General features: G+C 50.9%; 1 protein-coding gene across 1 annotated transcript in view; it reads left to right on the top strand.

Moving 5' to 3' along the window:
- ABCA13 (ATP binding cassette subfamily A member 13) overlaps positions 1-27,562 on the top strand; it is a 366,717-nt gene that overhangs the window by 156,017 nt on the left and 183,138 nt on the right. The window contains exons 36-41 of the mRNA XM_065938900.1: positions 5,403-5,540; positions 6,406-6,586; positions 8,951-9,169; positions 13,215-13,411; positions 18,078-18,235; positions 19,414-19,644. Coding sequence (XP_065794972.1) covers positions 5,403-5,540; positions 6,406-6,586; positions 8,951-9,169; positions 13,215-13,411; positions 18,078-18,235; positions 19,414-19,644 — 1,124 coding nt within the window. The remainder of the gene's footprint in view (positions 1-5,402; positions 5,541-6,405; positions 6,587-8,950; positions 9,170-13,214; positions 13,412-18,077; positions 18,236-19,413; positions 19,645-27,562) is intronic.

Here is a 27,562-nt window from a genome sequence, read left to right as displayed (position 1 = left end):
GTGTATGATCAGATAATTCCCTAGGTCATTTAACAGGACTGGTAATGATGAAGCAGCAGATACATCTGTCTTATAATTTCACCCTGTGTCAGAGCCTCCATTCAGACTCCAGGTTTTTAGATTTTAGGTATCATATTCTGTTGCCAGTGACAGGAAATGGAGGGTGGGTGGGATAAAAGAACAGTAATAAAGAGAGTTTGAGGAGAAGACGGGGTGAATACCTGAGAACAGCGTCAGACTGAGATTGAAATCTAATAGGAAGCTTCCATATGAATCATTTTAATGTGTAGTTTTACACAATGGATTTCTTATTATTGTACTATAATGCTTATATACACACATATAATGATAATAATGCAAAACAGTTTCCAGAAAACCCTTATGGGTGAGATTTAGTGCACTCATAAAACTGCTGCCATAAGCACTTTGGTTCTGAGTGTGTGAGAAGCCTCTCGGCTCTCTTGTCTGTGTCTCTGGGTCCTGTGCTAAGCTGTGGCCACAGTCGTGCTGCTCTGCAGACCGGCCGCAAGTTGTTGTCACACTCATGATGGGGTTTCCTGCAATGATGCACAACTTCCCCATCCGATCATTGTTCACTGGGCGTTAAGGCGGTTGCATTCCCGGAGAATTCAGTGTGTGATGAAACTGCACGGAAACTCTGGCTTTGTGTGTCCTGCACTCCCAGGAACAAGGGCTTGTCCCCTGTGTGAGTGTGTGTGGTGGTCTCACAGCACGCAGCTCAGGGACAGGTCTTCCCTCTGTAGAATACCTGCCGTCTAGGTGCCTGCCCACTGGAGGGGACTTGTGTAGTCCCTGCTCATTGATCCGTTCATCAGGCCTTTTTATTTCTAAAATAAATATAAATTCCTGCTAATGTGATGTGCTGGGGCTTTCCTGACCCTGGAGGGACTGCAGGGGCTGGGGCCCTTTCTACCCCGCAGATGAGTCCCTGGAGACGGTGAAGGCTCTGCCCATGAGCATGCCTTTCACACTAACACAGGAGATCTGGGCCATACCCCAGCCTCTGCTACATGTTTCCACCCTCTGGCCACTGTCCCCTGCCCTTGGCACCCAAGGCCAGGAACAGTCAGGGGGAGCCCTGTGCCCAGGGCCCACGGGCACTACCCAGATCGCCTGGTCCTAAGCCCACTCACTCATTCCTTCCCGGGAAGCCACAGTACAAACTATTGCCCACGAGTCCCCTGGCTTCCTCTGCTTCCTGCCCCGCTCTGGTGCTTCCGTAGGAGGCCCTGCCGGTGTGGCTTGTCCCTCCTCTTGAGAATGGGGTTGACCAGACTCTGCTGGCCTCACTGTGCCTGAATAATAATGAAGCCCATGTTTAAGAACACCCGTTCACTGTGCCAACCCAAAGAACCCCTTCCCACACATCCAGGACTCCCTGGAGGGCTCCCAGGCACTTGGTGCTCAGGACTTCAGTCGTGTCTGACTCCTTGTGACCCCGTGGACTGTAGCCCACCAGGCTCCTCTGTCCATGGGGTACTTCAGTTGTTTCCAACTCTTTGTGACCCTGTGGACTGTAGCCCACCAGGCTCCTCTGTCCATGGGATACTTCAGTTGTTTCCGACTCTGTGACCCCGTGGACTGTAGCCCACCAGGCTCCTCTGTCCATGGGGTACTTCAGTTGTTTCCGACTCTGTGACCCCATGGACTGTAGCCCACCAGGCTCCTCTGTCCATGGGGTACTTCACTTGTTTCCAACTCTTTGTGACCCTGTGGACTGTAGCCCACCAGGCTCCTCTGTCTATGGGGTACTTCAGTTGTTTCCGACTCTGTGACCCCGTGGACTGTAGCCCACCAGGCTCCTCTGTCTATGGGGTACTTCAGTTGTTTCCAACTCTTTGTGACCCTGTGGACTGTAGCCCACCAGGCTCCTCTGTCCATGGGGTACTTCATTTGTTTCTGACTCTGTGACCCCATGGACTGTAGCCCACCAGGCTCCTCTGTCCATGGGATACTTCAGTTGTTTCCGACTCTGTGACCCCGTGGACTGTAGCCCACCAGGCTCCTCTGTCCATGGGGTACTTCAGTTGTTTCTGACTCTGTGACCCCATGGACTGTAGCCCACCAGGCTCCTCTGTCCATGGGATACTTCAGTTGTTTCCGACTCTGTGACCCCATGGACTGTAGCCCACCAGGCTCCTCTGTCCATGGGATACTTCAGTTGTTTCTGACTCTTTGTGACTCCGTGGACTGTAGCCCACCAGGCTTCTCTGTCCATGGGATACTTCAGTTGTTTCTGACTCTTTGTGACTCCGTGGACTGTAGCCCACCAGGCTCCTCTGTCCATGGGATTCTCCAGCTCTTGCCATACTGGAGTGGCTTGCCATTTCCTCCTCCAGGGGATCGTCCTGACCCAGGGATTGAACCTGCATCTCCTGCATTGCAGGAGGATTCTTTATCAATGAACCACCAGGGACGTGCCACTGAGGCGCTTGGGGATCAGGACAGTCACTGTGTGACAGTCTTCCCGGCTTGGGGGGTGGGTGGCCACTTTCTGTCTCACACACACATGTGTGCACCCCCACACAAGTGCTTTCTCTGTATTTTCTTGTTTTATTTTGATGAAGCGATGGTATGGAAACAGCCTGGTGTTTCCCAGGCTCGGTGTCTGAGGGGATGCCCTGCAGACCCCGAGTCACAGATGACCCAGTCACAGGCCACTGCTGCCAGCAGGGTTCTGTGTCCACTTCAGGGCCCCCAAGCTCCACTCAGCGCATGAGCAGGCATCTGGTCCTCCTTGGGAGTTCGTTTCATGAACTCTTCTTTATGTATCTCCAGCTGGATTGGGTTTGGCCCCACCTATCTCGTATCCCTGGCTTCTTCCTGCACGGCTGTCGGTTTAGAGGACACGCTCATTAGCTTCCTGGTCTGTGCAGGCTCCCGGTTTACACCCTCAAGGAGCAGACTCTAGATGGACTGAGGACCTTTGCTTCTATTAATGCTCCCATTATACTTGGTGACCTGAGTAGGGCGCCCAAGAATCAGGTGTGACTTTAGGAGCAAGAGCCAAGGGCAGGGGAGAGCTGATTGGCCTCTGTGATGCCTGAGCCTTGGCCCCTCCCTGTCTGCTTAGATTAATAGGTTAATTAGGAGGATTTAAAAGTCCAGACAGAGCAGAGCGAGGGTGGTTTAATTAGCAAATCAGCCATTAATATTCAATTTACTTCTAATTTGTTTTTCTAACTCTGAATGGCCTCTCCCATTCTGCCCCGTCCTTCCCATCCCTGCAGCCGTGACCCTGGCTCAGGCCTCAGGCACCCCACCTGGCCCTCTCAGCTTCCTCCCAATGCCCGTCCAGGCCTCCAGGGGCCTCCCCACCATACCTCTGCTAACTCATAGCCTGTGCCTCATCCCCGCCTCTGATCCCGCCTGGGATCAGAAGGCGCCCCCTCTGCTGGCTGCGGCTGCTGCTGAGCTTGGCCACCCAGGCCAGGTTCCAGCAGGAAACTACTGCTGCTCGAACGGGCCAGAGGGAGAGAAGGCAGCTGCTGGCATCGCAGACTAGTTTTCCTGATAGGTTTGTTGCTCACTCTCTTTTATGTCCACGGACTTGTCATTCATGCGAGTGCCCAAGGCCCCCACCAGGGGGTTGAAGACAGTGGGTCCAGGAGCCAAGGCAGGTACTCTGCTGGTTTGAAGGGGCTGATGGACAGGTGCTCCCAGAGGCTGCCCGGCAGCTCACTGTGTGGCTTCTGCAGCCTCTTGTCCCAGACCGCCTTGCTGCCTCCCCTCCGCGTGGGGAGGAGAGGTTACGGCCCTGCGCCCATGGACAGTGTTTTCAGGACCCTGGACAGTGCCTGGAACAGCGCGCAAGCGCAGTGCAGGCTGTGATGTGCCCTAAGTACCTTCTGCTGCTCCTCTTCCCCATGAGGCACGGTCGTTAGCATGTGAGGTCTTGGGGAATATTCCATGTGCTCTGTTCAGCCTGGTGTGCCTTTACAGAGTACACAGACTGCGACTTAAAGAGGAGGTGTTTATACTCTGACAGCTCTGGGCTCCAGACAACCATCTCTTCTTTCTCTCTTCCCTCCTGTGTCCTCACATGGCTGTCCTTTTGTGGGTGTCTGAGTCCTGATCCCTTATAAGAACACTAGTTCTGTTGGGTCAGAGCCCACCCCCATGACCTCGTTATATCTTAATCGCCTCTTTAAAGATTCTTCCTCCAAATACAGTCACATTCCAAGGTACCAAGGCTAAGACTCCAGCAATCCATGACAGGTGGTAAACACCGGGCCAAACACCATCATCTCCCTTCACATCAAAAGACAAGGGACCCGATGCTCTTCTTTGCAGTCACCTCTTTGAATCTTTTGTGTGGAGTGTGTGAGGGACTGTGTCTCTTCTGTGCTCTGTGGTCAGAGAGCTAAAACATGAAGCAGTCTGAGTGGAGGTCTTTATCTCCTCAATCACTTGCGGAGTTTAGACCACAATCAAACTTAAGCTAGTCTGACTATGTTGAAAGAAAATGGAGAAGCATTAATAATTAAATCCCCTTTCATTTTGACATACAATGGGGCTGTCACTGTTAAGTGGACGAAATGAATTTGGAGAATCCATTTGAAGAATGGCTGTATGTCTAACATAGAAATGTTAGCACTCTAAATTATCCTTCTCTGTAGGGTTTTAATTGATTAATTCCTTCAGCTTTTAATCATGTCTAGTAATCCATGCAGATGGCAAAGACATACTGGAAGAGTGACAGCTAAACAGGAGGGGGAAGGGTTAATGTTCAGTTCAGTTCAGTTGAGTCACTCAGCCATGTCCAACTCTTTGTGACCCCATGAATCGCAGCATGCCAGGCCTCCCTGTCCATCACCACCTCCCGGAGTTTACTCAAACTCATGCCCATCGAGTCGGTGATGCCCTCCAGCCATCTCATCCTCTGTCGTCCCCTTCTCCTCCTGCCCCCAATCCGTCCCAGCATCAGGGTCTTTTCCAATGAGTCAACTCTTCACATGAGGTAGCCAAAGTATTGGAGTTTCAGCTTCAGCATCAGTCCTTCAAATGAACACCCAGGACTGATCTCCTTCAGGATGGACTGGTTGGATCTCCTTGCAGTCCAAGGGACTCTCAAGAGTCTTCTCCAGCACCACAGTTCAAAAGCATCAATTTTTCGGGGCTCAGCTTAGTCTTCTAATACCCGCTCAGATGACTTTTTGTGGGAGGGGGTGTGAGGACATCACAGGGGGCCCTGGCCAGGCCGAGGGAGGCTGGGGGCTGATGCTCTGTGCCCTGTGGCCACTGGTCCATGTATGGGATGTGGATCGAACATGATAAGATGGGGTAAGTTTTTATCATAATTTAGCTAAGATATTCCACTACAGAATCTTCTTCTAAGTAGAAAAACAAGCACATTGATTTCAACTCATCTTATTTTTTAGGAACTTTTGGTTTAAGGAAACCGTGGTATTTCCCCTTCACCGCATCCTACTGGAAGGACTTGTGTGGGCTAGTGGTGAAAAGGCAGAGCCCGGCCAGTTCTACCCTGTTCTCCTCTAGTGAGAACCTGGATGGTCACGGTGGGTAAAGGGCGCGTTGGAGGTGTGTTTCTTCTTCCAGTCAGCTTTGGCTGGGTTTTCCTCTCCAGCTGAAGCCTTTGTAACTGTGACTGCGTGGCTGCCCAGAGGCCTCCTTTCCATCCCGTGTGTTAGTGTCACTGTCCACAGCACCCTCTGTGCCTCTGTTGTAACTCAGCTAACTGGAACTTCATTACTAACGTGAATTTGTGTAAATAATGAAAGCAAAGGTGGACAGCTACTGAGGGGTAATATGCCCTAGAATGTTCAGTGCTTCACAGGTGCTAGTTTATTCCAAGCTCCATGACAGAGAAACTGTCACTGTCCCTACAAATGTGGACCTGCTTCCCAGGAGCCTTGGTGGGCACCTGCCCTGGCCTGGGGCTCATTCACAGAGCACAACTTTTGGGAGAAAAAATCTGTGGATAAAACAGGTTCTCACCATGATAATTTTATACTATAAGTCAATACTGTAATTTTCTGACTATACAAGTCAGAAATACAAATCTTACAGAAGATTTGGATCAGCACCACCTATTAACGGTCACCTCTGGAGACTCTCAGTCATGTGTAACTAATCTGATTTCGGTCTTCTGTGTATATGTATATACAAACACATGTGTGTGTTTATTTTTATTTTCTTGCAAAATGTATAAGGTAAGGGTGCAAAAGCTCACAGTCACTGCTCTCATTTAAGTTTAGCTATCATATGATGTGCCTCTTGACTTAGGTAGAGAAAGATTTTGGAATTGCTTCATAAATTTCACAAAGCTAGAATTCAAGCCTGAGGTAGCCGCTGGTTTATTACCGGTGAACATTGTCTTGGAGACTTGAAATCTTCTCAGCGTGGACTGCATTTTCCTCACAGGCTCATCCCTGCAAAATGGGGAAGGAGAGCTGGAAGGAGGCTCCCCCGGCGTTGTCCTGCTGTCTGTGACCAAGGAGCATGATCGCCACAAGGCGGGGGTCTGGGACCTGACCCTGACCTTCCACAGGGACCAGATCACTGCCCTGCTGGGGACCAACGGTGCTGGGAAGACCACTGTCATGTGCGTCCCACTCCCCTTTCTCCTGCCTTCCCTCCAAGGCTTTAGAGATGTGTTTTAAGATGTGCATCTTAGAGATGTGTTTCCCTGTGAGACAGGGGCTAGATCCCTTTTCTGTTTGTTTATTTCTGTTTAGTTTCGCTTGTTGTTCTGTTGCTAAGTCCTGTCTGACTCATTGTGACCCCATGGACTGTAGCACACCAGCTTCTGTTTTTACTGTCTTCTGAAGTTTACTCATATTCATGTCCACTGAGTTGGAGATGCTATCCAACCATCTCAGTATAGAGTTTACAGACACATCAGAAAGACAGCCCTCTCGCTAGAGCTGTTGCAGGTCTGAGCAGACTCAGGTGGGCGTGGGGATATTTTAAAATAAATATAATTCTTTTTTTATTGCCTGCAAAATATTCATGGGTTTACTTTGGCCTTTGAAAGTCTTATGACATTCTTTTCCCCCCTCTGGCTAAGTTTAATTCTGCTTACATACCTAGAGGAAGATGAAATTTTAATGATGTTTGCAAATTTTTTAACGCTTCAGTCTTTTTCTTTTTAATGTTCTGCTTTTTATGTGGTTGTGTTTTTGTGAAGCCTTTATTTTTGATATGGGATCCAGTAGTTCCAGATTTGTTTAAAGAATCGAATCATGTGATCCCAGAGAAAGAATGAGCTGAAACACTCACAGGCCACAAAACAGCCCCAAGTTGGCTGTGGAAATGGGGCATTTTTAAGGCCAAACCACCCAAATTATGGAATTTCTGTTTTGAACAAGTGACTTTCTTTTTGTTCTTTATTAGTAGGGCTAAATAAAGTATGCTTAGTTAACGCAAGGAAAGGGACTATTTGCTTCAAGATTCTTAACAAAAGTAGAAAAATAACATTCAAAAAGCTTCAGCAATCTCTTACTGACAATAAATTGAAAAGAAACATCTCTTTTCTTTTCTTGGATGCCGAAAAAGAACTGAAGATTTCACGAAGGATGTTTTTAGTGTTTTCAGATCGGGAAACGTTGCACTAATGACGCCGAAAGCAGCCTCCACACATGCTTTTACTAATGCATGTTTCCTGCAGGAAAACCTGGAGTCTGTGTTTTGCACAATGAAGAGAATTAAATTAGGAATTTTTGGATGTTTCGAGGGTCACTGGCTGCAGCACTTTTAGTGATTGTTGGAAATTAGTTGTGAGTCCTCCCAGGGATGTCTCTTCCTGGCACTTCTCGGAGGAGAGGCTGAGAGGCTGCTTCCGGGCTGGTCTGAAATGAGAAGCTCTGAGGTACACTGAGATGTGTATACTCTGTTTCATTGTATTCCCCGGCAGGGTCTGAAAACCATGTAGCAAACAGTTGTCAATCAAGGTTACTGAAGTGCAGTTTATTCCCGGGAAACAGTATGTGTCCAGGTGGCATCTGATGAGCTGATGGGCTTGGCTAAAGCTGCACAAAGGCCGGGGGAGAAACAGGACACTGACATGTGACCCTCACCCCCGCTGGCCCCTGGCCAGCGACCACAGTCCTGGCCCCTGAGCGACCACAGTCCTGTGTTTGTCGCTGTGGTACAGTTAGCATTTTCTAGCATTTCCCATAATGGAGTCGTACCGAGGCTCCTGTTGGCATGATGCTTGGAGACCCACCTGTGGTGCTCAGCTGTCAGGTCCTGAGAAGTCCATGCCATGGAAACACTGCAGTTTATCTTTTCATCTGTTGGTGCAGTTGAGGCTGTGTCCCGGTTTTGGTGATGATGGACATTCACGTAGATCTTTTGTGTGGATATACATTTTAAGTTCTTTCTGTAAGTAGTTAGGTGTGGTTTGCTGTGGTAGGTATATGTCTGACTTTTTAGGAAAAAAACATAGTGTAAAGCATGAATAATAAATAACCTGAACTAGGAGATGGCAGTCTTCAGGTGTCCTGTGGGCCAGCAGACAGGAGTTTTGGAGATGAGCTCCGGGCTTGTCACGGATTTGACGTTGGCAGGGGGGTGGCTCAGGCATAGAAGCAGGAAGCCTGGCTCCAGGGCTGTGGGGGAAGGTGGGAGGTATGTGCTGCTGCTCAGCTCACACCTAATGATGAGGACTTGAGTGGTTAAGCTGCCTATTTAGGCTGTTCCCTCATCTGTGAAGACCCTTGGCATCACCATCGAAAACCCTCAGCAGGGAGGTCACTGGGCACAGAGCGTCCCAGGCGAGCATGACCAATCACAAGCCCATGTCCCACCAAGCTCTGTCCGGCCTTTGTCTCACTGTGTAGCAGGCGCTGGCGGGGGAGGCTGGATGTGAGTGCCCCATGGGATGAGGACGTCCCTGGGGCTTCCGTGTGGTCAGGGCAGCAGCACATCTGACTCCCATGCCCCCACTGACATGTCTTCTCTGCAGATCCCTGCTCACAGGACTCTACCCCCCCACATCTGGGACCATCACTGTCAATGGCAGGAGCCTGCAGGAGGACCCATCTGGGGTCAGGGCGGAGCTGGGGGTGTGTCTGCAGCGGGACATCCTGTTCGACCACCTCACAGTGCTCGAGCACCTGCTGCTCTTCGCCTCCTTGAAGGTGCTGCCTGGGACCCACCAGAAGCTGCGTGAGCAAGTCCACAGGCGGGTGACACCACCTCTGCTCCCTGCCCTCCGTCTCATGTGGGTGTGGGCGGTGCAGGGAGATGCCTTCCGAGCCTCGCCGCTGCCTGTATCTGTGAGAAGAAAGTGTTAGCAAGTGGTTCTAACTATGGAATTACGACCCCAGCTCTGGGATCAGAAAGTGTCCCAGGGAGGATACAGAACCTGGTCTGTCCTCGAGGAGGGAGCAGACAGCATGGGGGCTGAGGTCTGTGTCCAGAGTGTGGGTGCCTGTGGGTGTCCTAAAGTGAAAAGGATGGGGTGGGGGCGTGAGGAGTGGGTGAAGGAGCCTGAGCAGTCCCGCCGAGGCGTCTAGATGTCACCCTGCAGATTTGAGGTTGTGGACAGGAGGGGGCAAGCAGCCTGGGGCCTGGAGGTGTACCTGTGACCCAGGGTGGGTACCAGCCCTGGGTGGGGACGGGACATGGAGAGGCCGCAGGGGAGGCCCAGGTTTGAAGGCTGTTGGAGGCCAGCTTGACCAGATGGGCGTCCAGGGTGAGGGGGGGAGAGCCTGGGGTCAGGATGCATTCCAAGGGGAGCAGAGGACATGTGTGTGGGGAGAAGATGCAGGGGCTGGGATGGCAGGACAGGCCGGGGTCACGGAGCTCCTCCAGTCTCACACTCATTCACAGAAGCTGAGCCCAGAGGCAGGAGAGGAGCCGAGGTCCCCAGTCAGGAAACAAGTCAGTGTCTCCAGGAGGGGAGTATGGCTGGGGGCCGAGGGGGAAGGACAGTGCTGCAGTGGGGCTTGAGTCCTGTGGGGGAGCCACTGATCTAGAAGATGTGGGGCAGGGCTGTGTGTGAAGGCTGTGGCCCAAGCTGGGCTCTGCCCCTTGGGGGGACGCACCGTGAGACCAGTGTGCAGGCTTCTCACTCTCAAGCCAACTTCATGAAGCAGGACGTCAGTCACGCCTGACCCATGGGGGGCCAGGCCAGGGCCTAAGAACAGGTGGTGAGTCACTCATGCGCCTCAGAAGAAAAGGGGCCCCTGAGGAACTATGCCCGTTACTGCTTATTGCTGCCTTAAAATATGTTTGCAAGATTTGTTTTGTAAAAATAATGATTTATAGTCACATGGCTGGCAGTTAACTGGTGTCTGAGGCCGTTCACCACCAAAGTGGACTGATTCACATTTCATCCTCAGACGGACTGCTGATGACAACCATGCCAGTGATGCTGGGGACTCAGATACACAGGAAACATCTACTTTGCACCAGCCAAGCCTGTCCTAGATGACAGTGGGAACTTAGGGAGAAATAGTGCACATTACTAAAGGACAAACTGGTTACGTGCTACCTACATTAAAAAAAAATTCCCAGGCCACCAGTTTTCATTCAAAGTCTGCGCCTACCCTGGACTGCGGCAGACTCTGCTGTGCTGGGGGCTGGGACCAAACCAGCTCCTAAGGATGCTCCGAGGGCTTCATCTTCTGATATGGGCAAAGCAACCTCACTGGTTATCAGTTTGCTGCGAGTTACCTGGCAACGACGCTGGTGTGCACAGAGGTAGGCGGGGAGAGATCATGTTTTAGGACAGCCATGCTCAATTAGAGGAGCAAGGGCTGAAAGCCCTGATTTGGAGGCAGGGCGATCAGTGTCAGCTCCTGTGGCAAAACTTGGTTCCCTTAATGGCCATCTCGGTTATAGTCGAGCTGATGCAATCCGGGGTAGACTCTTTAGAGAGCACATTTGTCCAGAGTCAGGTCTTTACCATTTTACCTTTTATTTGAAGGAGAAGGTAGAAGTCAAGAGGGGAACTTAATCAATGAGATGTCATGATGAGGTTAGCGTTAGTCCTGAGGATTCTGGCAAGCATCACAGGGCTTGAGCTGCAGGCTGCCTTGTTTGATGGTGATGAGACCCATGAGGGCATGTGTGGACGTGGACACAAGGAAAGGACACAGCTTTGAATCCTGTATGCTGCCGTGTGAAGAGGATGGGGGGATGAAGAAGGACCTGCCAGGAGCAATGGGGAAAGAGGAGAAACTAGTCCATTAAAGAGCAGGGATCAGTGAGGAAGGCGGAGGGACCAGACCATTAAGGAGGAGGGACAGGTCTGGTGCATCAGATGCTGTTGAGGGTCAAGTAACATGAAGACTGAAGCATAACCTCTGGACTTCGTGTGAGGAGGTCGCTAGTTGACTGGATCAGAGCCATCTCGGTAGCACAATGGGGAGTGAGGTCTCTCTGGAGTCAGGGGAGAAAGGATGGAAGGAAGGGATTAGAAACCGAACTCTTCCCAGGAGATTTATGCAAAAATGGAGCAAAGATTTGGGACAGTATCAAGATGAAAGAGAAACAGGCATTTCAAATACTGAACAAACCACTGAGGCAAACACAAGGTGGGTGGCTTTCTGGGTGCCGTCCCGTGAGCAGTGGTTGGGATCTGTGGGGGGTAGCAGTGACACTGTGGCGGTTAGATCCCGTGGACATAGGAAACGAGGAGGGGGAAGAGAGGAGAGTTCGGTTTTGTGAGTGATGGCTAGAGTCAGGGACCGGCTGGAGAAAGGATGTGTGGAAGAGGATGTGTGGAATTGAGCCTTTGGTGGGGCCGTGGATGCTGGAAACAACCAGGTCCAGGGTGTGGTTTGGCCATGAGTGGCTAGGAGTGTGCTGATTTCAAGGTCAGCAGAGAACGGGGAGGGATTTGGTTTAAGGTAGAAATGTAATTAGGATATGGATGTTTGAGAATATCTGACAGCTCACTGCCTTGTTTTTCTCTGCCGGTCCTTCCCTGGTTAATGGAACTAATGGCATTAGCCCCCAGAGGGTCACCTCCTCTGGTGCGGGAGCCATCAGGTGGGAAGGGATTGCTGGCTTCTAATGGGAATAAAGGTCAAGACAGCCCCCTGCTGAGACGGGCCACTTGTCCTCTTCCTCCCAACTGGGCTGCTGTCCATAATGGAAGCATCTGACAGACAAGGGCAAAAACTGCTATAAATGTAGGTTGAGGTTCACTCCACAGGAAATGTAGGGCCACACGGACTAACCATCCAGTGGGCCGACTGACAACCAGACCTGAGAAGGGAGCCTGGGCTCCTTCTGGGTCTGGATGAGGAATCTGTCAACAGTGAAACATTCACTCGGTGATCAGGTGCAAGTACCTGGGATTTTACCCGTGTCTGTGTGAGAGTTTTGCAGTTCTCTGGGTCCCAACAGTCTTGAAGCTCAACTGCATGGAACCTTGTAATCCCTTCTCTCCCCTATTCTTCCTCCTCTGACTGCTCCTTGGCCTCTTGAAATTGTGACTGGCCTGTGGCTCAAAGGGAGGGAATCTGCTGGGTGTGGGTGCTCAGAGGAAGGTTTCCTTTGGTGGGGGGGGGTGCTGCTGCTCTAAAAGGGGGCTTAACAGAGAGTGAGATAAAGTAGGTGGTGAGAGTCTTAAGTGTTCACGTGTTACTGGGCACGTGGTGCAGAGTGAGAGGTTACTTGTGAAGTGGCACCTCCCATGCATCGGGAGATGCTGGGTGTCTGCAGTCAGTGTGGAGACTGGACGCTTCTGGAGAGAAAAGGGTTGGTCCTCATGTTAGGGGCATCTGTCGCTCCTGCTCTGCACGTGGTGACTCATGACTGCATCCCAGGTGCTCAGGCAGGAAGGGGCTGATGCGGAGCTAGTGCTCCTGGGCGAGGTGTCTTCTTTAGTCATGTGGATGGACAGTGGGCGGCCTCTGGCTGTTGCTCTGACCACACCTACCCATCATCGTCCATCCTCCCCAGGGTCCTGAGGGGATGGAGGTACCCTGGAAGGTGAGTGAATCCAGAGGGGACACAGCACGTACTTCCTACAAACAGGACCCACTCGGCAGGCCCTGCTGCCAGGGCCTCATGCTGGGTCCCTGGATGTGGTCGTATCTGGGCCCCGAGGAGGCTGGTGCTGCAGCGTCAGAATCATGGGCACGTGGTTCTGGGCCCCCTCCATGTGTCCGTGGAAGAGAAAGAGACGAGTCCTCGCGGGTGCCTGTTTCCAGAGTGGGACGTCAAGCCCACCTGAGGAGTCCGGGAGAGTGAGGGCTCTGTTCTCGTTACAGAACTCTTCAGGATGTGGGGCTGACGCCGCACCAGCACCAACAGGCTCGAGTGCTCTCGGGGGGCACGCGGAGAAAGCTGTCCATTGGCATCGCCTTCCTGGGCGCGTCGAGGACCGTGGTCTTAGATGAGCCCACCAGCGGGGTGGACCCGTGCTCCCGCCGTGGCATCTGGGACATCCTTCTCAAGTACCGACGAGGTGGGGCTCGGCGGAGCGCTAGTTCTCCTCCCGCGATATCACGGAGGAGGGCGGTGCTTTATGTTCTCCTTCCGTCCTATCACCGTGAAGGGCTGCGCTCCATGTCCTTTCCCCGCGATATCACGGAGGAGGGCGGTGCTTCATGTTCTCCTTCGGTCCTGTTGCTATGACAGACGATATGGCTCTGTTCTCTCTCCTGGATATTGAGGTGGAGAGGAATGAGGCCCGTGTCCCAGTAATACGTCGTCCTGGGGAAAAGAAAAATTCCCGGGACTTCCCTTGTTGGTCCAGTGGTTAAGTCTCATGGCTTCCAGTGCGGGGGTGCAGGTTCCATCCCTGGTAGGGGAACTAAGATTCCACATGCCCGTGAAGCACGCCTCCCCCCCACTCCCCCAAAACAATAAAAAAATTACCCAGGGGCGCATAGAGAAGAGACACATCCATCGTGACATCCCCGTGGTATTGGGGGGCTGGGGGTTGCTCAGCACCAGCTGTGGTGTCTTTCGAGCATGTTATCCATGATATGAGCGGACACAGCACTCATCCACAGTGGCTTCCATTCTGGAGTAATTGTGGGATTATCAGAAGGGGTACAATCTGGGGGGGAAAAAAGTTTTCTCACTTTTTGCAGTGAGGAAACTGAGACACAGAGAGACGGGTGTGGGTTTGCTTAGAGCCAGCCACAGCGGCGGTTCACCAGGCCAAGGGAGGAGCGGAGACCTTGGTCTGGAGGCTTCCGGTTTCTCATCTTTATTAAGGTGCATTTCTAACTTAGGACCTTAGATGGTCAGTTACTGATTTCCAGCTTCTGATTTCTCCTGTGTGACAGCCAGGAAGCATTACTATGGGCGTTTTGTATAGAAACACTGGAATTTGGAAAGAAACCTCAGGAATAGGGAAACATACCTGGTGTTTCTAGGCAGGTGTGGGAGCGTCAGTGGCAGGGTTATTGCTGATTCTTATAAAACATGGTTTTGCTTTTCTTTTTGCCCTTTTGGGTACAAAGCCTTTCTGACTTGACCTGAAGCCTTCACCTCCCTGAGGGAAGTTAGGATTTGCTCCTGAAGAAATGCAAGGAGAAGGGACCCAAGAAAAGTCCTCAAATTCTCTCCTTAGGGCAGGAACGATGCCCCTGGCACTTAAAGCTTAGTCTGGGGCGGGGAGAAGCCCGGGAAGGACCATCTTGTCCTTTATATTCCAGAAACGTAGAGGAGATGCTGAGGGACACAGGAGAATCCGATGCAGGAGTGGCTTTCTATTCCTTTCTGGCACTGGCCTGCGCTGGGCGACCATCCCAGGATCTTGAGGTTGTGTCAGGGGCACGGATTCATCGGACCTGGTGCAGCTACGTCAGACTCATGAGGCCGAGCAGGACCCTGGCCCAGGGCTATGCCCAGGGCGGTGTCCTGAACTTTCACAGTTCCCAGCTTCTGGACTGAGAGGGAGCAGAGCCTGCCAGGGAGGCTGCCTGGAGGGACGAGGTGGGCCCTGGAAGCCGGGGGAGCCTGGGGGACGGGCAGCCAGCTGGACTGAGGGACCCCAGGGAGCAGGAGGTGCTCGAGGCCATGGGCTGACCTTGTCCAAGGTCAGCCTTGTCCAAGGCTCTGCTATACAGGTAGGGCGGGGACAGGTCTGAGTCATCACCTGGGACCAGGAGACACTGACCACACTGCGCCCAAGCATCTTGCCTGCCCATTGCCCCAAGATCCCATCCATCCACTTACCTAAGGCCCTCTGGGAAGGAAAGTAGAGACCAGAAATGAAAACTCGTGACTTTTGGACACTATTTAAAGGGACTGATGGAGTTTTGAGATAAAACAAATGTAAATCATTTCCCTGCTCCTAGAATGGGGACAGATGACAAGGATGGTGAGAGGCAGACAGATGAGTAGATTTTGTTTCCCTGCTCACATGAACTGCAATTCGAATTTCATACCACAAGTTCATGACTCTTGTTTACTTGAAAAATCAGAGCTGGGGTCTTGAGGGCTCAGCTGACAGAACATTTGAGTCACCAGTGTAATTGTAACTTTGGATACAAAACCAGATCTGATAAAAATCTCAGAAATAGGCAACTTTCTTCAGATTCTCTTCTTATAAGTTAAATGTTTTCTCACTGTTCTTGGTTGTTTGGCAATGGTTGTTTTTCGGGGGCTCCTTCGAAGAGTCCCTGAGCTGATTGACGTGAAAAATCAGTAGGATTTGGGGGGGGGTCCTAGGAGGGAAATATGTTTTCAAGAATCAAAATGCAGCCGTTTCTGGAAACAGCCCCAAACCTCCAAGCAGCTGTGCTGCAGCTTTGTAAACCAGATCTAAGCGCAGCACGAAAACAAGCGACCCCTGCTGAGTAGAAGCGGGTTCTGCTGGCAGAACCCGTGTGTTTGGGGTTCTATCTTCCTGGGACCTGACCCGTGCTTCCTTCTGAGTGATACGCAGTGCTGATCACCTCTGAACAGTGCTTCCGTGCCTCCCTTGGTAGGAGCAATAAGGATGGGAAAGGTACCAGAGCAAATTGGTATGCTTGTCCCCCTCCTGCTCCACGTGTCCTATATGACCTGGAGAAACGATCTCACTCCTTTGGGCAAAGAGTTTTCCTGTTTGCAAGTGGAGAGGATCATGCTGCTGGTAGGGTGGTGTGAGAAGTGTGTGAAAGTGTACAGCTGAGCACTGGGTACATGGGTGCTTGGCCAGTGGCTGTTCATCACTGTTGTTAAAAAAGAGAAGTGGGTGTGGGAAAGATGACTTTATGGGGAGAGGGGTTCAGACACAGCACCCGAACCGGGGAAGACGTGTCTTGTAGAGTGACAGTTGTCCATTGAGGGTTGAGCTGTGTCTCAAGTTGCCTAAATGTCCACTGAGAAGCATCAAACATCTATGAACTTCATCTACATTTTTGGGGAGTTTACATTCCAGCTGACTTCATTTTTAGATGATTTAATTGTCTGCAAACACATTATCTGGTCTCTAAATTGTCTCTAACTCCAGATCAGGGACTGAGCATATCTTTTTAGCCTTGAAGGAACTTGTGTTGTGAGGGGATTTGACTTTGGTCTTTGGGACACATCTATGGTGAACAATAGAATAGGCACATACCTTTTATTTAAACTGGAGAAGGAAATGGCAACCCACTCCAGTATTGTTGCCAGGAGAATTCATGCCATGGACAGAAGAGCCTGGCGGGCTGCCGTCCATGGGGTGGTGAAGAGTCAGACATGACTGAGCACACATACACTACGTGGTGAAAGTGGCATGCCCCCTGCCCCTCTGTTACTCTAGGGTCTACATATCATGGTTTCCTTTTGATGTGGTTTTTAAAAGATGAGTTGAGAATCCTGGTCTTTCTATCTTTCTCTGCTATTAAAAAATATAAACTCAGGTAGAGTTAAAATCGGGCTTCCCAGGTGGCGCTAGTGGTAAAGAACCCACTTGCCAATGCAGGGGACATAAGAGATGCAGGCTCAATCCCCGGGTTGGAAAGATCCCTTGGAGGAAGCCATAGCAACCCACTCCAGTATTCTTGCCTGGAGAATCCCATGGGCAGTGGAGCCTGGCAGTCTACAGTCCATAGGGTTAAAAAGACTCAGGCATGACTCGAACGACCTAGCACAGAGGTATGCAGAATTAAAATCATGTTCAGCCTTTGCATTTGGAAAATTTGCTTTTGGGATAAGAATCAATCAGTGTGTTTATTCAGTAAACCAGAATAGGTAGAATTGGGCTTGATGTAGGCCTGTGGGGGAATGTATTGAGTTGGCTAAAAAGTTTTTTCAGAGTTTTCCGTCACATCCCCAAGAAACTTCTTGGCCAAGCCAACAGAAGTAAAAGTCCTGAGAGTGTCCCTTCATGTAACTGACATGAACTTTCTGAAAATGCCTTCCAGGCTCCCTGGCCTCTGGCCCCCTGAGGTCAGTTTGGGCCCTTTCCTCCCCCAGAAAGGGCTGGAAAATGTGGCCAGATGTGAGAATTCGTAGAGGATACATACAAGCTGATCACTTGTTTCTGCGAAAAGTGGCCATGTGCCCTCTTTCTCCCTGGGGAGGCCCTGGCTCGTGCCCACCCCACCTCGCCCCCTGCCCAGTGCCCAGAATGCTCTCTCTGTGGCCGTGGCTGCTGTGAGCTCTTCCCAGGAGGAGGTAAGCGTGGTGCCCCCCTGACTCGTGGGCACATCCCTTGACAAGGGCGTCGGCCGGCCCCTTGGCTGCTGCCCCCCTTCACGGTGCTTCCTGATGTTCTTACGCAGCAGTAGCAGTGCTTCCATGGGACAGAGCTGCTCCCAGCGTCCAGCAGGGGTGATAGTGAGGCGGAGGGTGGAGAGTCGAGGATCAGAGGACAGAGAAGGATGTCCCGTTCAGCTGTCTCTCTATGAATTTCTCCTCTACATCCACTCAGCGATCTGTCTCGGGGCTCACAGATGGGGCAGCTGGACCCGGGGACCCCCTGGCTTGCCCTTTAGCGTCACACCTTGTGATGGTGGGTTTGCAGAAGCCATGTCCTAACCCTGAGGTGTTTCCAGGGCTCTGACTGGGGGGGGTGTGATCTCAATTGACTGAAAACCCTGTGATGCTCTTGACACCACCCCCACCCCCGCCCCTGCTCCTCCACTGGAGGGAGGGGATGAACCCCCAGTGTGCCGTGCAGATCTGATGCCCCCTTTCCTGGGTCGCAGGTCGGACGATCATCTTCACCACCCACCACTTGGACGAGGCTGAGGCGCTGAGTGACCACGTGGCCGTGCTGCAGCAGGGGCGGCTCCGCTGTTCTGGGCCCCCTGCCAGCCTGACCCAGGCCCACGCCCAGGGGCTCCGCCTGATGCTCAGCAGGCAGGTGAGACCCTGGTTGCGGATACAGGGAGATGTGTACCTCCTCGGTTGGGGGAATGGAGGAGACGAGTTGAGACTGTTCCTCAGTTAGTGCATTTCCATGTTGCAGTCGAGTCATTCAGCAGATCTTTATCCCAAATTTAGGCAGGGCCTTGCTGCCTCTGGGTCTTGGGGGAGGTGACAAAATAGAGTGCGTGCTTTCTGCACAGGGTCCCTGGGATCTCAGTCTTTGGGGAGGAAACAGTGTGCCCGAGAAAGAGAGAAACTCCACACTGGTGGGTGTGGAGTTGGGAGGCGGGGGCAGGGAGCTGGGAGGGCCAGGGATGAGGCTGGAAAAGGAGGTGGTAATTACGTGGAGGCCTTTGGTACGGAGGCCCTGGTGCTAAAATAAATTTTATAGCAATGAGTGGGGCCTCCCAGATGCTCTCTATCTGCCAGGAGGAGTTAGGTGGGATTCAGGGCCCCTGATGGGAAACAGAGTTGGCCTGAGTGGCTGGCTGGGCACCGCCATGGCCCCGCGTGTTCCCAGGTAACTTTCTGACCCTGATGCTTGGTTCAGAGGCTAAAGCTGTACCATAGAAAGGGTGAAGTCAGAGTTCTCAATGAGAGGCATCCTCATTGCCCTTTGTCAGCTGGGGGGCAGGCCGGAGCTGCTCTGGGGCTGGGATTCAGGGCTGACGTCTCTAAGTTGCCCCCACACCCCCAGTCCTGATGGTCTGACCCTTGGTGGCCCTGAGTCCAGGTTCCTGTTTGCTTCATCTCTATTCAGGGTGAGTGTCTTGCTGTCCTGGGGGGGAGGGTGGTGGCTTTCCTCCATGGGTGGGGGTCCTTGTCTTCCTTTCGGGAAGGCTCTATATTCTGTGGTCCAGTTGCTGGGCTGGAGTGGCTTTCAGGATTCTCCATAGGCAGCAAGAGCGTCTGTAAGCATAGACCTCCTAGGGGCCTGTCTCATGTACCTGGGGACCAATTAGTGTTACATCTTGCCTGGCCAGCTTTCCCACTAGATTTAAATTTAAAAAGGAAAAGGTGCAATGCCTCCTGGAAATGCTATTTCTTGATTTTGCTGCTTGGAGTTGAAATTTCAAAATAATTTGCTTAGGGCTAGAGGTGAAACCAGTTGATGTAAATTCAGTATGTTTGGGTTTGCATTGCTTACTGTTCGCTTGCTTTCTTGTGGGGTAGCCTTCTGTTCTGGAGGCCGATGACCCGAAGGACACAGCTTGTGCCACGTCTCTGATCCAGACCCACATCCCACAAGCATCTCTTCAAGGCAGCAGCCGGGTCGAGCTGAGCTACATGATCCCTGAGGGTGCAGACAGAGCCTGCTTCGAAGGGCTCTTCCAGGCCCTCGACCAGAACCTCCACCAGCTGCACCTGACAGGCTACGGGCTCTCAGACACCACCTTAGAAGAGGTACCTGCTGATGACAGATGCTCGAGCAGGCTTTTCTGGTCTGTGCTTTGCCGCTGTGCGTGGGAGAGGCAGCGGGGAAGGACGTGCTGGGGACCCTGTGCATTTTCATTCATTTCCCAGCTCCTTGGCAGCGGGCATGGCGTTTACATGAATTTAATGCACTCGATAGGTGATTGCGGTTCTTTAAGGGGGATAGCATTTTTATATTTGAGAACTTTGATTTCTTTAATCCAGAAGCACTAGCTCTCCAGACAGTTTCAGCAGCAGGAGGCTGGCTGGTCCTGTTTCCTCACCTGGAGGCGTCCTTTTCTTTTCTCCCTGGACCTAGTTCTGCTCAGAAGTCCCAGCCCCGCCTTGGGAAAAGATGGGCAGAAGCTCACACACCGAACGATGCTCCTTCCCTCTCCTCCCCTCCCACTCCCCCTCCTTTCCCGTGCTGGCACCAGCCCCTCAGAGTATGGGTGTGGTTTCTTCTTGGATGCTCCAGGGAGCCAGAGCCAGGCTTTTCCTCCTGGAGGAAGTTGCTATTTTGTGTACAATGGCCTCAGTGGGGGCCTTGAGTTTGATTGTTAGCCAGATCTGAGTTTTATAAAGCACTGCAGATTTAAAATAAAAGTCAAGCACTAAAGATTAAAAACGTCTGGAAAGAACCTTGGGCCACCTTCTCTGTATTACCCAAGAATAGTATAGAGTAACACTTGGGACTTTCAGTGGCCACGAGAATTAAAATACTGAGGCTCCTAGAATGTCGAAGGCTGAACTTCTGGTTGGGTTTTGGAAGGGATTTGGGGGCTGAAGGCACATGCCGGCGTTAGTGGCAGGAGGTAAAGCAGCCATTTGTGTGTAAATCAGTGTGACTCCAGGTGACGGCAGCCACTACAACTTTTCTCTCGAATAAGTGGTCATAAAAGATTGGAAAGCAGTAAAAGATTTGCAGTGCTGCAAACAGCTTTTATGCATAGAGTGTATTTTATTTTCCCTTGCTAACTTTGTAACTCATTATTCCTGTTTTAAGGTTGAGGCTCCAATAGACTAGTTTTACCCTGAATTACAGGGCTTATAAATGACAGTGCTGCTTTTGGACCTAGGTTTTCTGAGAGTGAGTCAAGTTCAATGGGCCATGACCTTGGGGGTGATGCTCTGGCTTCCATGGACTGTCAGCTATCATCTTGTTCTTGTGAATAGAGCAGTTGAGGCCTACAGAACAATGGGGGACAGCCTGATTCAAAACCAGGAAGGATGGATATGAGCTGCTTCCTCAGCCAGAGCTTGGAGTCCTGAACCCTCTTTGTCAGGGCCGGCTTTCCCTCTGTTGTCCTTCCACCTGAGACATGGAAGCCATCCCTGTTGAAAGGCAGCTCTGATCCCACAGTCCTAGCAGCTCTGCCCACCTCCTCTGCCTGCCCAACTGTGGTCCTCTCCGTGACCCCCTCTGACTTGCCATCTTGCACCTGGGATGCTGAGGGTCTTCTGTGCCCAGTTGCACTCCAGCTGCATTGGTGCACGCTCGGCCCAGTGGCTGCTGATCAGCGTTTCCTTGAGAGCTTGTTTGGAGGTTCTAGCAGGGGAGCACAGCTACTGGTACACCCTTGAACAAAGCCTGATCCTCCTCTATCAGGGATGGTCATCCTCTTCAACTGAGCTTGCAGCTTCGGGAGGGATACCCGTGGAGCGGTGAGGAAGGAAGGGGACAGACCCCTAGGCAGCCAGGTCAGCCAAGTCACCCTGGCGATCTGCGGGGTGACAGATGTTGCAACCACATCACCGTCATGTCCTGATGAGTATTTCCTAGATGACAGTGTGTTCGGCTTGTGGGGACAGCCTGTCACAGTGGAGGCGGTGGGTCTCAGCCTACACCTTTCTCCCTCCAGTGCCTGCAGCCTCGGATGAGTCATTCAAAACCTGAGCCTCAGTTTTTTGCTCTTTAAAATGGAATAATTATTCCAGGAATTACCCGTAATAGTTAAATGCCTAGAATGAACCAGGCAAAGCAGTAAAGGTCCTTCTTGCCTTGGGATGTGAGACTGTTGTTGGGGTTTTGGGGTAACAATGGAATTAAACTGCGTGTATGCTCTAGGAAAAGGCACCTCTTGTCCAGTGCTTCTGGCTGTCATCCGTCCTGCCTGTGTGGATGCAGCAGACGGGGCATTTCCCAGACCGCCTCCCACGGTGTCTGAGTCAAGGTGGGTCGGGGTTCTCTGTGGACCTGGGTGGATGGCCCGGGCAGCTGCTTGGAGCCCCGGCCGGTCTGGGCTGTGGTGATGCCACACGCTACTGGGTACTGTCCTCTGAAGTCTGGGTGACCAGTCTGAGTCATCCCGGAATCTAGTCACTAGTTACTAGGAAGCTCATGATCTGTACCGTTAGGAGCCTCCATGTGGTGTGAATCACAGCTTCTCTGCAGATGGAGAGGAGGTGCCTTTGGGCGTTGTTTCGCCAGCCTAGGTCACTTGAAAAAGAAGATGAGTTTCTTTTGAACTGTAAGAAGAGGGGATTGCCAATCATGTGCAGACATGTTATGTGGTGTCTCTCTGGAGTTTTCTTGGTGTATGGTGTCTGGTGTGGACGGATGGACACATGTCCTGCACTCGCTGGACTCAGCTAGGGCCGCCGGGCCTGAGGGGGCATGGCCCAGCCTTTCGGACCAAACACACCAGTAACGATGAGTGTTCCCGCTTCTCATGTGTGTGCTCACTTATTTACAACTAAATTCACAGCTGGAGCAAGTGTTTTCTCATGTAAGTGGCATCTTACTCTGCTGCCAGTGAAGCAGGGACCCTCAGGAATCCTGTGATGCTTGTTGTGAGGTGGAGGGAGGTTTCGGGGAGGGATCGGCCTGACCATTTTATGGCTTTAAGCATCGCGGGGAATGTGGTGAGGAGGGTCTTTAAGTTCTGGGCAGATGCTTAGCTTTTAAACATTTCGTTAATCAGTGCGCTTCCAGGAACCAGTCAGTACTGTCTCGAGACAGCATGGACATCCAAGGAGAGGCTTATTGAGGACTGTGCTTTATGTAAATCAGATCCTTCAGTATTCTTAGTAACTACCCCTCCTCCTTCCTTCCCTCCCTCCTTCCCTTCCTTCCTCCTCCCCTTTGCTCCCTCTCTCCTCTCTCTCTTTTTCTCCAGTCATTTCCTTCTTTTATCTCACATGATGGTTGTGGTCGCATGTTCCAGCCCTGCCCTGAACTGCAACAAGGAGAGATGGCCGCCCTGCTGTTTTCCTGTTTGTGTGTGTCGCTTAGGTCGTCTGCCAGGTCTTTTTAAGCCACTCACCTCCTTCATAAGCATTATTCTTATTGCATGCTGAGTTGCTTCAGTCACGTCCAGCTCTTTGCGACCCCAGGGACTGTAGCCCGCCAGGCTCCTCTGTGCATGGAATTTTCCAGGCCAGTATACTGGAGTGGGTTGCCATGTCCTCCTCCGGGGGATCTTCCCGACCCAGGGATCGAACCTGGGTCTCTTAACGTCTGCCTGCATTGGCAGGCAGTTCTTGACCACTAATATTACCTGGGAAACCCCTTAGTTTGGTAAAAGCTAGAAAAACTGATGGAAAGTTGACTTGCAGTGCAACAGAAAGCTGCGGCCTGCTGAAGCAGGGGCAGCAGTGAAGTGACCTCCGTCAGACTGCTGACCGTGGCTGCGCTGGCTGCCCTAGGACACGTGTGGCGACGCCTTAAACGGTAGGGATTCTTATCCTCTGACAGCATTCATCTCGGGGTAGAAATGGAGGTTTCTGCATGCTGCCCTCATTCCTGGGCTGTGATGACCTGCCTCAGGGAGCCCGGGTCTGGCTGCCTCGTGGGATGGCCCTTGAGGTTTTGGCAGAATTATGGGCGGCCCAGCCCAGGCGCTGGACAGAGAGCCCACGGGTTGTGGTCCCGCCTTCAGGCTGTTGGCATGTCTGCCCCCTTGGCTCTGTGGCTCCCCTGGAAATTGGGTGCCCCGAGGAGCAGGGAGCGGGGCTGATGGAGGGGACCCCAGCTTAGGCCTGGTGCGGTTCAGTGTGACTGGGGCCTGCATGGGATGTCTGGGTGTCCCTCGGGCTGGCCATGCGGCAGGTGGCCACGATTGCACCTGGGACCCCTCTCCCTGGATGGGGCAGCCCTGGGGCCTCCACCCCAGTGTGTGGGAGTGTCCCCTCTCCTGCTGGGCTCTTTCATCCGCCAGCCTCCTTGCTCAGCCTCCCCTGGGCCCCCTCTCGTGGCTTCTCCCTGATTTCTGACCACACCCAGCTCACTCCTGTCTCTTTCCTCTCTCCTCCGTGGAGACCTTCAGCTTGTTAGGAACTTGCCCAGAATTTAATTTATTTCTTTTTTTTTCCCATTTATTTTTATTAGCTGGAGGCTAATTACTTTACAGTATTGTAGTGGTTTTTGTCATACATTGACATGAATCAGCCATGGATTTACATGTGTTCCCCATCCCGATCCCCCTCTCCCACCTCCCTCCCCATCCCATCCCTCTGGGTCTTCCCAGTGCACCAGCCCTGAGCACTTGTCTCATGCATCCAACCTGGGCTGGTGATCTGTTTCACCCTTGATAGTATACTTGTTTCAATGCTGTTCTCTCAAAACATCCCACCCTCGCCTTCTCCCACAGAGTTCAAAAGTCTGTTCTGTACATCTGTGTCTCTTTTTCTGTTTTGCATATAGGGTTATCATTACCATCTTTCTAAATTCCATATATATGCGTTAGTATACTGTATTGGTCTTTATCTTTCCGGCTTACTTCACTCTGTGTAATGGGCTCCAGTTTCATCCATCTCATTAGAACTGATTCAAATGAATTCTTTTTAATGGCTGAGTAATATTCCATGGTGTATATTTACCACAGCTTCCTTATCCATTCGTCTGCTGATGGGCATCTAGGTTGCTTCCATGTTCTGGTTATTATAAACAGTGCTGTGATGAACATTGGGGTGCACGTGTCTCTTTCAGATCTGGTTTCCTCGGTGTGTATGCCCAGAAGTGGGATTGCTGGGTCATATGGCAAACTCTCACTGCTTGCAGATGACATGATCCTCTACATAGAAAACCCTAAAGATTCTACCAGAAAATTACTAGAGCTAATCAATGAATATAATAAAGTTGCAGGATATAAAATTAACACACAGAGTTTAATTTATTTCTATTTTCCTTAATATAATTTGCATTTATTTATTTACTTTTGGCCAAAGGGCAGGTGGGACCTTAATTCCCCAGCGGGGACTGAACCTGTGCTCGCTTCAGTGGAAGTTCAGATTCCTAACCACTGGATGGTGAGGGACTTCCCTTGCCCAGAATTTTAAATTAGGTTTGAAATCTCATTGCATATATATATGTGTGTGTATATAAAAGAATCAGGAGTTACCCAATTAATACTATTTATCTCAAGCAGTATCCATTTCCCTCATAACCATTATCTTTATGACTGCATAATTTCTAACACAAAGAAGTTCCATCATGCAACTTCTCACTCCTGCCTTGTGGGCACTTAAATCCTTTGCAGTGTTTCCATACTGTCAGTAAGATGGTGCAGATGTCGGAGAACAGGGTGTGGGGGGTGTTCTGCTGTCCTCGCCTTAGATTCAGAAGTGTGATTTCTGGGACAAAGATACAAACCTTCAGACCTGTAATCTTGACAGGTAACTTCTTCCCAAAGTGACTGCACCTGTTTGTAACCCCAGCGTTTTCCCCCCTGGTAACCCCTTCCCCGAGTCCCCGAGTTGCCCCTGCCCCACTGGGGAGGAGGGGGTGTGGGCTTCGGGGAGTGAGCGGGCTCTTGTGTTGTACCTGCTGCCAGGGGAAGCCCGTCCTGCATCCTAGGCTGGAACTCCATGTTTCTCATTGCTCAAAGAGACAGATCTTCCCTAACCTTCACACGCAGTTTTCAATTGGATCTAGTAATATAATAATGCTGAGTACAGGCTACAAATAGCAAGAAAACAAAAAAGGTGAAGACTTACAATATTACTTTTCCTGCCGCTTATTTCCAGAGTACCTGTGCAATGATTTATTCTGAAATTAAACATTTTTTTAATATTTTTAATGTCATGATCGGTGTTTCATCATAGCATGACTTCTAAAAATGATTTTTATGCTGTACTCCTTAAATATTTCTATCTGTTTAGTATCTGCCTTTCTTCTCCAAAATATTTTCACTTTACCCGTCCATGTTCTTTTTGAACACTTCTTTGTTTTTGTTGAGCTATAGTCGATGTCAATGTTGTGTCAGTTTCTGGTGCACAGCGAAAGTCATTCAGTTATATATATATATATATATATATATATATATATATATCAGGTTATTTTCCATTATAGTTTATCACAAGATATTGAATGTCATCCCTTTTGGGCATTTTAAAATCTTCTTCTCTTTACTCTCTTTTTAAAAAGCATATTGTTTAAATTGCATGCAGTAAAATCCACTCTTAAACATTGAGACCGTTGCAGAGGGTCATGGGCCTCCACCGCACTGGACCCACAGAGGTCTCCAGTCTCTGCTCCTTGAAGGAGTCATTCTGCCCCACACCTGCCTCCCCGTAAACTGCCCTTTGTCTTCCAGGGTCCCCCTCCTCCCACCGCACATCCTGTTAATCCTCCCCACACAAGCTCAGTGAGGAGTCACAGAATCGGCTACTCAATTACTTTGAAAGTCTCATCTGCTCCTCCAGTTCCTTGCAGTAATTTCCACCCGCTAAGTTTAGCACATGCTTTGTGTGTAATAGGTACCAAATAAATATTGACTGATACAGTTTCATCTCTCTCCTCTCTCTGTCACACACACAGATGCTAAACAAGAAAGTATCTGTTGTTAGGGGCAGCCAACATTTCATATACCTCAGATAGGAGATTTAATGAAATACAGTTTTATAGTATATTTGGATCTATTTGAGAAAGCCTTCTTAAATTGAAAAGAGATTAAGCACCTTAAAAAAATTCTTTTGTTTGGTATTGTCTATAAAATACCTATCTCCACCAATTTTGTGTCTTTACACTTGGCGAGTATTGACTTTGCTGTCTTGTGTCTGCGCTCGATTACGGTTAGCGGGGCTGTAACGGCACCCCAGGACGTTCTCTTTTGTTTGTCTGCATTCTGCCTGACGACCTCCTAGTGGGCGAGGAGGGGCTGCCAGCAGCATGCCAGCCTCTGCAGCTGGAGCCCAGGCTTCTCTTGAGCTGCGATCATGTCCTCGTAAGTCACGGTCCCTAAACAGGCCCCAGGCCAGTGAGACTGGGATGTGGAATTTGATTGTGGTCCTCACTGTCTTTATTTTGGCATTTACATACCCATCCCTCCATTGATGCTTTCAAATTGTGGTGCTGGAGAAGACTCTTCAGAGTCCCTTGGACTGTAAGGATATCAAAACAAGTCAATTCTAAAGGAAATCAACCCTGAATACTCATTGGAAGGACTGATGCTGAAGCTGAAGCTCCAATACCGTGGTCACCTGATGTGAAGAGCCAACTCATTAGAAAAGACCCTGATGCTGGGAAAGATTGAAGGCAGGAGGAGAAGGGAATAACAGAGGATGAGATGGTTGGATGGCATCACCAACTCAATGTGCATGAGTTTGAGCAAGCTCCGGGAGTTCGTTGGTGATGGACAGGGAGGCCTGGTATGCTGCAGTTCATGGGGTCACAAAGAGTCAGACACGACTGAGCGATTGAACAACGTCTGCAGTGCAAGGGATAGTGTTTGCTGTGTGTAGGGCTGTGGGCCAGGAGAGCGGGAGTCCCCAACATGCAGATGCATTCTGTTTACAGCCGTCTCTGAGGCGAAGACAGAATCTGCTGACATAATGCACATAGGGTGAATGTGAGTAGCATGGTGTTGAACAGACTAGTCTTTGGAGCAGTTTTATGTTCACAGCAGTGGAGCAGAAGGTACCAAGGTTTCCCATACATCCTTTACACCTCCCCGCTCCCCCGCCCAAC

Source organism: Muntiacus reevesi, chromosome 6 (assembly GCF_963930625.1).
Source record: "Muntiacus reevesi chromosome 6, mMunRee1.1, whole genome shotgun sequence".
Classification (NCBI taxonomy): domain Eukaryota; kingdom Metazoa; phylum Chordata; class Mammalia; order Artiodactyla; family Cervidae; genus Muntiacus; species Muntiacus reevesi.
This window is presented reverse-complemented; position numbering and strand designations above follow the sequence as displayed.